Raw genomic sequence first — 13,742 nt, forward strand, 5'->3', positions numbered from 1 at the left:
CGAGGAGGAACGCCACTGAGAAATAGATTCTGGCTGTGCTGCGAGCGCTGGTCAATAGCTGCTTCTGAGGAGGTGGATGGCAGAGTTATCACAGCTGCACCGGGGCGATCTGCGGCAGGAATTCAGAGGGATCAGTCATTTCTTTGCTCCTTGCCCAGAACTGCGTTAACGTGATGTGTGTCCTTCTGGAGCCCTGTAATGGGATTTGAGAAAGACACGTGAGAGCCTGCAGGTTGTAAATGGTACTTGTCAACGTGGCTGGAACTGCTCCTCAATTTGTTAGTGGTTCTTTAGATATTCTGCTGCATTAGCATGCTAGACATGAATATTGCTGTCTTATTAGCCTTTGAAAGTGACAAAGTTATAGAAGCCGTTCATTAGATTTGCCTTCACTTGAAAATCATTTTAAAAAGCTCTTTTTTTCTCTTAAAAGCAGGTTGTACGTGTTTGAAAATGTCCTTACAAGTGAGGAAAACGCTGAAAATCAATCAAGCGCAGGGTTTTAGGTTCAGTAACACAAGTAGGTATGTGCAAAGTGAAGAGAAACGGCTCTCAAAGCAGATCTTGCTGCTTCTCACTTACAGCTCTCAGTACCAGTTCTTAATTTGTGATATCATTAGGGCTGTGTTAAACACTGCATTCCATCCTCTTAAATGTAAGTAAATTCGGGGGCTGTGGCCAGTTTGTAAGATGCTTAAAAACCGGTCGAGCTCCCGAAGAATGACTACTTTGAATGTGTTGCAGCAGTGTTTGGAAAGTGCAATCATTTGTTTTTCCAACAGAAGTCCCTTTTCAGTCCCTAACTGAGCACGTGTATGAAGATGCCCACACCAGAGGTTAGAACTGCTGCGGGCTCTGCCTGCTTCCAGCTCTACCTGTTGCCCGCTGCCTCCCACCAAAAAGTGATGTTTCCCATGGAAGCAATTCCTTTCTGTTTCTGGAAATGGGCACCCTGCTGGCACGAGGTAGTTCAGAACATGCATGCAAACAGCTTGTTTGACATCGGAACATAAGCCAGCTTCTTTCAGCTGGGCCTGTTGTTAGCCTTGCCTCTCCTCCTCCATCACTGTAAGACTCCGTTTACCAGCGATGTGCAGAATCCCCTGAGTGAGGAGCACTTTGCTAAGGGTGTCCTTTGCCTGCTTTCCCATCCCTGGTGACACTCGAGGTCAGGCTGCACCGGGCTCTGAGCACCTGGTGGAGCTGGAGGCGTCCCTGTTCATTGCAGGGGGGTTGGACCAGGTGGCCTTCAAGGGTCCCTTCCAACTCAGAAGCAATTGTATGATTGCTTAGTAAAATATATCCCAGTGAGGTATCACCCTGTATTCTGTGACCATCTGAAATCTGCTTTTATCCTGTTAGCCTGCTGTGCTGAATTATCACTGTGCGTGAGCCAGGAGATCCGGTGAGTGAAGCGCGAGGACGGCGCGATTTGTTTCCTGAAATCGTTAGCGGAGTAGAATCCTTCCCTTATTACAGAAATGCATTAAGCAAATACGCACGCATATTTTGAGCATCAATATTATGTTTTCATATCCTGCAGTAGATTAAAACGTCAATCACACTATCCATATTTCATAGCCCTCCGAAGCCTCAGGGAAGGTGCACTTGTCTGGTGCTACTCGTGCCCCACCAATAAAGCAGCCCTCTAGAAGGAAATCTGCGCCGGCCATATAGCAAGATGTCAAATTAATTGTGCCAAAATAATGAGTTAGCACCAAATGCTAATTAAATATTGATGGAAGTCATACTTCCAATTATATTCATTACGGTGCAATGTGTTACGTGGATGCGAAGTGCTTGGGATGTGGGCATATTTTATAATTAGTCTTGTCACATAAAAGCACTGGAGTTATTTCTTTTCTGTAAAATCCATTTGTAATGCACTGGAGGTCCGTGTGTACTATCCCGTTGTCACAGCAGAAGTCCTTTCAGTTCTTCTGATGCTCCAGGAGGGTGGGGATGGATTGATTTCACCTTCCTGATAGGAGATTTCGGAGCACTGGTGCTGATTTATGCTGCCCCTGTGTCTCCCCTCCTCATTCCCCAGGTGTTCTTGGAGGTGGAGCTGCAGGAGTGGGGCCGATGTCTTGCCACAGCATCATGCTGTCAAAGGACTTCAGCTGTAGGGCAGCAGAGCGAGGAACTAAGTGTGTTGTCAGCCAAGAGAATGGGATGTGCGGGGCCTGCTGCTCTCTGCTCTGGGGAAAGGTTTTGAAGCCTAAGGTGTCAGAGAACAGCTTTTTGGGAAGAGTTGAATTACTCAAAAACAAAGATTCGAGACGATGTGTTGATAGGACTTGATTGCTTCGAGACTAGTAGCAGGATCGGCCTCAGAAAGAATCCTACCGCCATATTTTTGTACGTGATTTTTCCCTTTAGGGAAAATGGGCGCGCACCACAAAATCCACCGAACATGTAAGGTGTGGTGAGCACTGTTACTCTCGAGTTCCTTGAGCTCTGTTAGAAAGACAAGCAAGTGGCTTCCAAGGTCCCTTTTCCCTCCACCTGGATGATGGGGGGGGGGGGGGAAAGCCCAACCCAGGAGCAGGAACACTCTGAAAGCTTAAGAGTATAGAGTCATAGGATCATGGGATCACCAAGGTTGGAAAAGACCTCCAAGATCATCCAGTCCAACCATCCTCCAACAGTTCTCACTAAACCGTGTCCCTCAACACAAGTCTGAATGTTCCTTGAATACCTTCAGGCTCGGTGACTGCACCACCTCCCTGGGCAGCCCATTCCCAGAGACGAGTAGCTGATGGGAATAGGAGAGGCAGGTGGGTGGGGTGCAATTAGAAAGGAGGGTGCTGAGTTTTTTCTTCTAGAAGGAGCAGCCTTAGTGGCGCTGTCCCAGTGTAAATTGTTCCTAAGAAGGAGCTCTGATATTATTCACTGTGGAATATACATGAGCCCAGTGAGAGGCATGTGAAAATTACCAGCGGTGAAGCATTGGAGAGCAAAAGTAGTTCAGCCAAAGAATAGATAACACCCAGCAGAGCAGAACTGTGGCACCAGCTGCTGAGAGGGTAATTCAGTGCTCATAATGATTTCCAACTTCACTCTAAAGCTATCGCTCTGGAAGTATTCCTCATCTAAGGTACAAAACTTCCCCCGACCATCGCAATGGAATCTCTCCGCGTCCCCAACATGTGAAATTAATGACTGAATATTATGCTGAGAGCCGTTTAATTAAAAACGCTCCCATTAATAATGCAGCTGGAGAGTGTATGTGCGTTATGTAATTAAAGATAGTACATCAGTAAATGATACTATGCAAAACCAATTCAAAAAATTCAAATGAGGCAGCGTAACGTAAGGAACTTAATTCAAGTGGGAATAAAAGTCAGTGTGAAATAAGCTCCGTTTTCCCTGGAAGCTGCAATTAATCTGCTTCTGGCAACACCGCTCAGTACTGGTGTTTTAAGTAGGGGGCTCTTCTTGTTTTCAAGGCAACTGGTGTGATGTATCAAAACACCTCTCCCTCTCTCCACTCCCTTGGCCAAATGAAAAGGCAGCTGCCACTCAGATCTGGACACAGTCTGAACTGCCCTGTGTGCTGTTCAGCCACAGTGCTGCTGTCACTCTGAGCAGTCAGGTTGTGCTTGGTCTGCTCTTTGCGTGAAAGCCAGGAGAAGGAGGTGGAATTGGGAGCAGAGACAGCAGCCATTGTACCCAGTGTCCCCTCCCGTTCAGGTGAGCGTCGTTTCCTTTCTTTCCCTGGAGTTCTTGGGCTAATCCAAATCTTCAGTGATGGAAGTCAGAAACGCCACCGTCAAATATATCCGACATAAGGCTACTTAATTTCAATCCGCTTCTCAAGTACAGTATGATGACTAAATAGGTTCGCTCATCATCCTCAGTGTGGCGTCTTGAAATATTACTCATCCCTTGGTTTCCCTCCCCAGAAATCTGTGTGAAGTATCCCACCCTGAGATGTGAAGGCAGCAGCGCGAGTCTGCTCAGCATCACCTGCTGCTGTGCTGTGTGCTTTGGGAGAACCCGAGGGATGGGGGAAGAACTGAGTTGTACTGGCTGAAATAGACCGGAGGCAGCTCACTGCTTGGGCCTCGCTAAGCTGGAACGCATCGGCTCCAGTTTTGAAGCATTTGAGCTAAAATCAGCCTGGTATGTTCTGAAAGCCTGCACGGATGGTTTTTTAAGGGCAGGCTACGAGAAAATAATTGTTAAACGAATTGTTTAACTGTGTAACTGCAGTGAGGCATGCTGCTGCTGGTGGCACATCTGGAGCTGGCAGCATCCCTGTCAACTGGAGGAGCCCCACACCAAAAGATCCCAAGTCTTGTGTCTTGGGAAGTGGCATTGGCTGTAGCAGATGATACAGATCTTACAATACTGGAAGATGACTGATAACTTTGTGCTTCTTTTTTTCCCCCATTTTTACCTTAAGGGCTAATGCAAATAACCTCACTGCTTCGTATTTCACTGTTCCCTTCCTTGCCAATTTGGAGCCAATTATAATGTATCACCTTTCAGGAAGATCACCCGCTTATTTGGAGCTGTTAAGATAAGGTAGCCAAAACTTAATTGGCTGCATAATGACAAAAGGGCCACATGCGGTCTGGGAATGAGGCAGGAGAATAGAGAAGCTGGGTTTGCAGTTGAGGTGGCTAAAATGTACAGCAGCCAAGGGCAGGTATATGGAGCGAAAGCTGGGACGAGAGGTGATGGTCTGGGATCAGTGGTAATGGAACTGTGCTGTTTCCCAGTGACAGGCAAAGCGAGAGCTGCAAGGGGAGCATTGGCACGCAGCAAGTGCTTCAGAAGCAGCTTTTGGATAGCTGAAAGGGGTGAGCGTGGCACCCTGACCCCTGTATGGCTTTCATAAATAAGATCTGGCTCTTGGCGTGGCCTGACCTCGAGCTGAGGCTCTGGTGCGATGACCGCCTGGAGGATCCCCCGCACTGCCTCTGCATCCCAGCACCCGGATGGGTTTGTGCTGAGCTGCATCTTAGGTAAAGCGTTCTTTGTGAATTTTTGCTTACCAAATTCAGTCTCAGTTTCCAGGGTTCCACCTGGAGAGTACCTACAGCTGGAGACCTGCTTCTGAAGCCTACCGATGCTCGGCAACCACGGCAGCACTCTGCAGGACGGTGCTGCTGCGCGCCCAGGCGATCACGTCCACTTCAGGTCACTTCCAAATGCAAACTTGAGCAGGTGCTGGACCCGGGTTCAGTGGAACCCGACCTCGCTTTGAGGGCTCTTTGAAGTGGGATGCGTTGCGATGATTCCGCTCTTCCCATCCAGTTACCTCGGTTGTGTGCGCTCCTTGCACGCGTTGGCGCTGCTGGGGTCGTTAGGCTGCAGGGAGCTGAGCACGTGGCTGAACTCCTTGTCGCTGCCTCCTGAGACCTGAGGCCGTCAGCAACACGATATCAGCTTCTGGCTCTGATTTTTGGTAACCTGGGAAGGAATTGCACTAATTTGTAGGGGTTTCTTGGTCAGTGATGAACGCGGTACCGCCTTCTCTCAGTACATTTCAATGCCTGTTGCCAGTCCATTAGAAACATTTTATTTTCTGTATTGAAACGAAGGAAGGAAACTGCTTCTGGTGGATGTCTGAGGTGTTCATGAGGCACAGATGGGAATGGCAGGACCTGTTTTTTCAGATGAGACAGCCTACAGCTAGAAGTGTACTTGAGTGATGTGCGTTTCATTGAGCTGCTTGGTTTGTGACTCGTTATTGTCTTTTCTGCTGTGCATATTTGAATAGGAACAGTGATAATGACAAATCATTATTATACTATAAATAAAACATTATCCAGATTACGCTGGTCAACAGAGCATAAAACAAACATCAAATTCCATCGTCCTTGAATTGCACGTGATTGACGGGGGAGAAAGGGCAGCACGGGATGCTGATTTGCACCCAACGCCTTCGCCTCGTTGCTGTGAGAGTGTTTGCAGCCACATCAGGATTGTTCAGGGGTTTCCGTGTTCATTGAAGTGATTAAAAATAAAATGTGAATGCCTGTGGTTCCTGCATTTATGTACGATGTACTGCCTGAAGGAAAAAGAGCCGCCTGACGCCGGTGCGCATCATCGCTTGCCTGTCGCTGCTAGCTTTATCGGTGTATATCCAAGTGATGGGGAGAACAGCAACAGGCACACTTGGTAAGGACTTGATATCGGTGCAAATAAGTATTTAAATACATGCAAAGCTATACTGTTAGGTTCACTGGCGCACGTTGTGCTGAGCCTGCTAGGTTGAAACGGTTTCTTTTTCCCCTGGCTTTGACTGCAATCAGATCACAAGTCTTTCCTTGCAGTCAGTTTCTCAAAATTGATTTGAGAAAGTGTACCGTGATGCTTTTAAGCTGATTTTTTTAAAGCATCGGCTGGAAAAAAACGCGGCGGTTCACGGTGAGTTTTGTGGCGTGGCTGTCATCTTGTGCCAAAGCTCGGGGAGGAGGTGGTTGGAGCATCACGCGTGGCACGCAGAAAGCGGTGAGATGCTGCTGCTGGGGGCTGCTGTAGCACAGGCCCTGAGGCTCTAAAGCAGCTCTTGTGCTTTCAGTGGCCTTTGGGGTGCTTGCTTAATTATTAGGTGGTTCGTGACTGCGTTCAGCAACGCGCACGCTTCCTTGACCCTCATGTATGCTACTGAACGTACTCCGCCTGTTGTAGTGCAGACTTAAATGTCTCACAGAAGGACAAATGGCACTTGGCAAAAGCATTCAGCGCCGTGTTGCGGTGTCTTAGTGTTGTTGTGCTTTATTTTTTATTCCCCATAAAGACACCGAGTAAAATTGGAAAAAGAAAACAACCAACAAATATGCTGCGAGTGAGTGACAGATTTAGCAAACCCTCTTTATTTACATACAAATACATGTACACATATATTCTGTGTATGTACACATATTCAAGTGTATATACATACATGGTTTCCACATACTCTACAATAAATAGCATGTAGGGTTTTCTTTTAATTGCCTACAGTGCTGAGTAAAAATACATGGCAATAAAATCATGGCTTACAGCTAAGTTACAAAAGCACCAGACACTGAACTCATAGCAATAAATCCAAGCTTATATACAGCTCGAACAAGGACACGCTATACAGAATACAAAGTAGAACACCTTGTAGGAATCGACAGTAAGAGACAAACTCAAAAACATTATTTAGAACGGGAGGGACTCTATGAAAAGAAGGAAAGCATTTAGGTTCTTGGCGAAACAAAACCACACGTTTAGATGGGTCACCTGAAGAAGAAACAAATTAATCATTACTTTCATATTTTAACAGGGAATTTTTCTATGAGATTTTACCAAGGAAATCGGAATTGATCTCGTGAGTCCTTCTGAGCTGTCGGGGTGTACGCACCACTCGAGCCACGCATTTTAACAGGACTTCATTTAAGCCATGCATAGCTTCTTGGTCCCTGCACGTTAGTTTGATTACGGGTAATAGAAGCTAGCTTTTTCTACAGGGCCTGTGATCTCGGACTGTGATAGCAGACTGAGCATTGGTAAATCAATAGCTAAAGAACTGGCAAGAAATTTGTGCTTGAAGCTGTGCTGCTGGAGCTAGCTGTCCTACCAAAGCAAAACCGCAGCCGGCCCCTCCGCTGTCACACCGACCTGCGAGGAGCAATGCTGTTCCGTACAGGTGCTGGTCCAGAGGAGTATTTTATGCCAATAGCAATTGTTGGAAATCTGCTCTATGAGGTGAAGGTGCATAGATTCTTGTCGTCCTCTTTGTTTTTCATTGTTTAATATGTTGATCTTAAATATGCAGTGCTAAGGAAGACAACTGGTTAAGCGGAAAACTTGTGTTACTCAGGCGTCCTCCTTCTGCTGATGGGTTTCCCTTGCCACAACGTGGTGCTGAGGCCTAGGAAGCAAGATAGTTGCTTCCCTCCAGCGGAAGCTGGTGCCATTTTCAGACTTAAACAGAGATTATCTTTTTCCATGGTATGTATGCTCTCAGTCACTGTGAAACTAGTTCTGGTGCATGTGTGAACGCTTGAGAATGATCAAAACCACTGGTGACGATGGAAGGAAGAAATGTACACCAAACCTGCACACCTGGAGGGCCTAATGAACTACAGCTCATCAATATCTAATCACATCATTGCGTATTCATGGATGAGAAGTCTGAAGGAAGAACTACTCACTCTTCACTTCAATGAGTATGTACAACTACTACAGCTCATAGAAATGTACTTTCCTTTCTTCCCCCCCCCCCCTTAAAAATAATGCTTTCTTTTCACATTTGGACTTGATTCTTTATGAGGTTAGTGGGAGAGCTGTTCATTTGGATTTTGTATGGAAGTAGCTGAGTGTCATCTTTATAACCTGTTCTTTATATTGTCATCTCCTAAGGTTCCCAATGAGAAAGAGGACCATTTCCTGCTAAGTGTTGTCCAATTCAAGTGAAAGATAACCTCTCTGCCTTGGAGTGTACTTTAAAAAACTGATTTTGAAGATCAATGGTCATTACAGGCATAATTTGCTTTGATTTTTTTTTTTAAATCACATCTGCATGGTAGTTCCCTTATGAATGATGAGAATACTGAAATGCAATGGTCTCAAATGAAAGTGATCGTTACGTAAACAGTTTGATTAGTTACGATACAGCACAAACACAGCTACAGTTTTTAAAGACTTTTGAACCTGATAGGAAAAACATATTCCTCTCCAGAAGGTTGATGGAGATGCTTATTTCTATGACTGACGCTGGATCTCTACAAGTTAGTCACGACTGTGTCAGCCAGAGGACAAGTATGGAGTCTCACTATGGTAATTATAATCGGGACAGACCTTTTGCACCAGTTTGTAATCTACGCTGTAAAAAGCGATGTAAATGCAGATGACTTTGAATGGTTTAGAACACAACCAGGAGACATGGCTTTGGGTCTGCTCTTGGTAGCAGATCTTTGAGGGGTCGAAGTTGCACAAGGCAGTCTTTTTAGCGCGATCTGTTTTCTCGTACTCGATGCGGCAGTTGAAGGACTTGGATTCCTTGGTCTCCAGAGTTGACTGTGGAGACGATTCGAATTCGACCACCTTGGAAGGTGGCACCAGGCTCACAGAAACGTTTCCGAGACCTGTGGAGTTGTGTCGGAAATAAACGCTGAAGGTGCCGTTGCCGTGATCAACGATTTTCCCTGTGATCAGGAGATTCAGTTTGACAGTTTTGATGTTAGAGTGGAAGTCGCCCCATCCAAACATCTTCTTGAATTTCCCAGTTTTTACTATAGGTCTGCGTTTAGTTCGTGCGAGAGATTCCTGAACCTCCGTGATGTTGGACAACCAATCCCAAAAGTTTTCTATGCTGTCCGAGTAGGACACCTGGCCGTGTTTCAGTACTGGGGATGGCTTAACAAACAGGCGTAGTGGGTTGATGATCCTGGAGTGGACCACGTTGTCCACCAATGTCTCTGCAGCATCCTTGTCTTCCCAGTCCAGCACATCTGTAGCTTGCACGACTTGATTGCCATCACAAAATACCTGTTCCAAAACAGAAAAAGAATTGTATGAAGTGCGAAAAGAAAAAAGTCAAGCTACAACAGGAGGCATTAATATTTACTTTTGTATCACTCTAGTGGACTACAGAAATGAGTAACTTATGCAGCCCCGTGAAATCTCAGAGATTTTATTCAATAGTTTACAGAAGATGCAAAAAGCTCACCAGGAGCCATCCAGCGGAACAAATGCATAAATCTCTGGACAGGTTGAGGACTGTCACGCGTCAAGCAAGGCAAGCATGTTTTTCTCACGGTTGTGTTAGATAAAAACGTGCCTAAGGATGCAAGAAAACTGCAGACAGCAAAGTGGCACGCCTGCTAAAAGACAGAGTGAAAGAGAAAAGCAGAACTTTTCCATTCTGCTTTGTTATTCTCCTTACTTAACCCAAATGCTTTAGGCTTAAAACTCTGTTATCTGCGTGTATTAAAATTGCTTATTATGCATTTGTATGTTTGTTCTCGCCCAAGTCTGTGGCAGATTCTGAAAGTAATCATGGTTTTTGGTGTGCTGGAGGCAGGTGCTAAGCTGCCTGTATATGGCAGCATCAAGCCTTCAAGAAGGGCTGAGCAGCTCCACTTGAAGAGCACAACTTACCATTTTTCAGAAACATGACTGGGCCAAGTGAAGTCTAATGCAAAACAGTTTGCAATCAGAAAGCATGTTACTACATCCAGTATCAACAGGAAGATGTTAGCTTTCAAAAAGATGTGTCTTAGTAAGCGTCAGATGCCCAACTTAATGCACAGGCATATTGCCTGTGTCTAGCCTTCCTGTTCACTCTGAGAGTGGAGCCCTGTTGAAAATACAGAACTAGAGCATGCTCTGGAGAGGTCAGAAGTAGGATCTGTTTCCACAGGCTAGAAATGAACATCTGCCTGTCTTTAAACATCCTTGAAGTCTTGAATGTGAGTTTTGTAAAATGTGTTTGCATGTTCGTTCTGTTTGTTCCCGTCAAGCTTATACCAGAATCTTCACGTACAAAGAAGAGATTCTCAGCTGCTTTATTCATCATTAACCAGCATGTTACCACATGCAGGAGGAGAATGCAAAGCAGCTTAATAGGGAAAGAATGGTACTGCACCAGGTCCAAACCCCAGTGAAATACTCCCCGCTATTCCTCCTGGCAAAATGCTGCTGGTCTTTCATCTCTGATTCTGCAGAGCTAGGGTCTGTATGGTGGACTCCTAGCATTGCTAGCACTGGGATGCAGTTTTCACTAATTAGTAGGCAACCACAGCACCAATTATGGGGTGGAAGGTTGCTTAAAGCAGCCAAAACAGGGAGCGAATGCCATCCTTTTCACTTGCTGGGTGATGCTGGCTTTGTGGGGTGCTTGTCTCAAAGAGAAAATGTTAGAAGTAATGCTGGGCTTGCTGTTCTGCTGCTATGACACCAAAGGAACCTGTAGTTCTTAGCACTTCATCATATTCAATCATCGTTTCCTATCATCTTCAATTTTCATTTAATTACCTGGCTAAGATCAGGAACTCCAAAACCATTAGTCCTTTCCTGTTTTCTACCAGCAGACTGAAACCAGAGCCCAAATCCACCTTACCACATATTCTTCCTGATCTTCCCTAATGCAGTAGTCGAGATAGGCTTTACCTTACTTGAGTATTGAAAGGCAGCCATTGCTAAACAAATCTGCAGCTGGATCCATACTTTGGGGTCAGGTGTGGCTCACATAAGTAAATTATTTTCTTCTTCAGATTAGAGAGGGAGAAAAAAGGCACCAGTGATCACTCTCAGCCTGAGACCTTGTATGTCAGGTTTCTGCCGCCACGCAATGTTTTTTATGGCTGAGCTATGAACTTGGGAAAATAGGAGATCCTAATGGAAGCAGTGACAGATGCTTATCTGCACCCGCACAAATAGCTGTCATAACGATGCTGAGGGAAGCTGTCAGGGTGATGGAAAGTTCTCAGTGAAGCAATGTCATGTTTATGCATGGCTCTTCAGCCACTTCTAAGCCAGTCCACATGCTCAAAATCAGCTGGGTGAAGCTGCAGCAGCTGGCCAGGGAGAGCTCCCAGCTGCAGCCAGGGCTGGGTTCAGAGCAGCAGGCGCTGAGGGCACACCCTCACCTGTCCTTCACCCCAACCCGACCAGAGGCCTCTCATTGCTCCGAGAGAAGCTGCACTGCTGCGCTTCCAGATCCCAGTGGAGATGGGGCTCTGCTAGTGCTGAAATACCCAAAATGTTCATCAGCGTCTGCGTGGCTAAATGGCCGCCTCCTTCCATGTGTGAAATGCTCGTGGCCACATGAAGATGTGGGCGCCTGTAGTCGGTATCACTGCTAGTAACTGAGCTGGGAGCAGCTGGAAATGTGAAGGAGAAATAGATGGAATCAGAGCTGTTCAGCACACAGGAGGTTCTAACTTTGCTTGTGTCTGCGCTCAGCTGTGCCTGTCCTTTGGCAAGGGCACAGGAACATCATGCTTGTCCTTCTGGGCTACTTTTCTTTTGCAGTGCTTACTGAAAGCCACGCTATGGCTCTTTGGCTTTTCTCCCCTTCCTTTTACAAAGAGATCTACAGGGCGCTGAGTCATGTGCTACTGGTAATGCTCAATGTATGTCTCTTCTGGGGGCTCTCACTCCAAATGAGATAGCAGAGCACTGCTTTCTCAAGTGCTTTTTGCAGCAGGCTCTGATATAAAAAGAAGAAAAATGTAGCATGAGGTTCAGAGCGGCTGCAGGATGGGAAGCAGTGATGTATGCTCAGACAAGTTAGGTTTGTCGCATCAGCGAGGTATGGGGGGAAATTATTTCGAAGGGTGGAAGTGCAGAGTCGTATCATGCTAAACCACTGCCATGGCTTTTAATTACGTGTGTGTTGCAGTGAATGAACAGCTGGCACGCTCACAGCAAACAAGCTGCTTCAGCTGAGGTGATGTGGTGGCAGTTAAATAGCTTTCATAGTACATGAACACACCATCATTCAGGTGTTGAATCACGACGATGCAATATTCCCGTTTAAGGCATGGATAGCACCAAATAAGCACCGCTACAATTTGGGTCTTACTCAAAATGAGCAGTTTTTTCCTCCTTTCTCGAACAGATTGCGGACTGTAGGACTCCAGTCTTGTGCAGCCTTCGTTCTTGACTCTGCCCTGCTGCTGCCTTGTGTCACTCATTTGGCTGAAGGAATGGGGCTGAGCTGTCAGCACAATCAGTTGCAGGGAAGGGACTTTGTCCCTAATCAGACAAGCCCCAAACAGTAAATGTGTTGTTCTGCAAACGTTCAATAATTGATGGCTAACAAAGAAGAGCCTGCTTCTGCTCAGTGCCTAGCGCCGGAGCAGGAATGAGGGTGCATTGTTCAGAAATGTGAATAATATTTGTCCTTTTTGAACGTAAAACCTTTTCTTGTGCGTGTGCAGGATTTCTTTCTATTTTAAATAAAGCTTCCTGCAGTGAGAGAATCGAACGCTTAACACATCATTTTCTTCTACACGTTGCAGAGGCCCTTCACTCGATGACAGCTTTTTGCTATTAGCAAGGTTGGGCCAATGCCCACTTTATTCACTTTGGTTAGCAATTTCCGGGAAATAAAAAAAAAATCTGTATCAAAAGAATGCAGCGCACGCTGGAAAAATGGCTTCCTCAGCATCTTCCCATTTCACAATAATGCTTCTCTATAGTGGAAAATATTGCTAGTAGGGTATCTGAAAAAAATACTAGCTTAGGGAAGTGAGTATATACATTTAAATAGATGGCTATTGCTGTAGTTCTCCTCTGCTGCACCTGCATTTTCCCATTCCCTCCAAACCATCAATTTCCAAGCGGAGGAAATCAGCTAATCTATTTTCTGTATTATGGAGGCTGTAAAATGTCACCCAGTTACCCCAAAATTTCCGTTAGACCATAGATGTTTTCCAGTGAGGGCCATTATCTTGGACCCATTGAGACATACAGAATCCATGACGCACCTTGCTCTTACATTTTGGTACATAAAACACAAGAACAGTTCAAACCAAAGAATAACATGGTGAACATTTGTGTGTTTTTAAACTTCAAACCGTTGGTTCTTCCCGTGCACTTCTCTGACCGATCGTGATTGCTCTCGTCCAAGAATGATTCTGATCATTGCAGAGAGGCACAGGATTAAATAATGCTCCCGTGAACCATTTTTGAGAAATTAGCCTGTGTTGAAGAGATGCTGGTGTTGGAAAAGCCTGTGTTTTTGTATTTGCACAGTTAAACTCGTGCTCCTTCATCTGGAATTTGCTCCCACGCCTTTCTCTGTGGGC

The 13,742-nt window shown here is 45.7% G+C and overlaps 1 protein-coding gene across 1 annotated transcript in view; it reads right to left on the reverse strand.

The window, feature by feature from the left end:
* NXPH2 (neurexophilin 2) overlaps positions 8,147-13,742 on the reverse strand; it is a 31,095-nt gene continuing 25,499 nt past the window's right edge. The window contains exon 2 of the mRNA XM_021400013.1: positions 8,147-9,474. Coding sequence (XP_021255688.1) covers positions 8,731-9,474 — 744 coding nt within the window. The 3' untranslated portion in view covers positions 8,147-8,730. The remainder of the gene's footprint in view (positions 9,475-13,742) is intronic.

This window comes from Numida meleagris, chromosome 5, assembly GCF_002078875.1.
Source record: "Numida meleagris isolate 19003 breed g44 Domestic line chromosome 5, NumMel1.0, whole genome shotgun sequence".
In the NCBI taxonomy this organism is placed as follows: Eukaryota; Metazoa; Chordata; class Aves; order Galliformes; family Numididae; genus Numida; species Numida meleagris.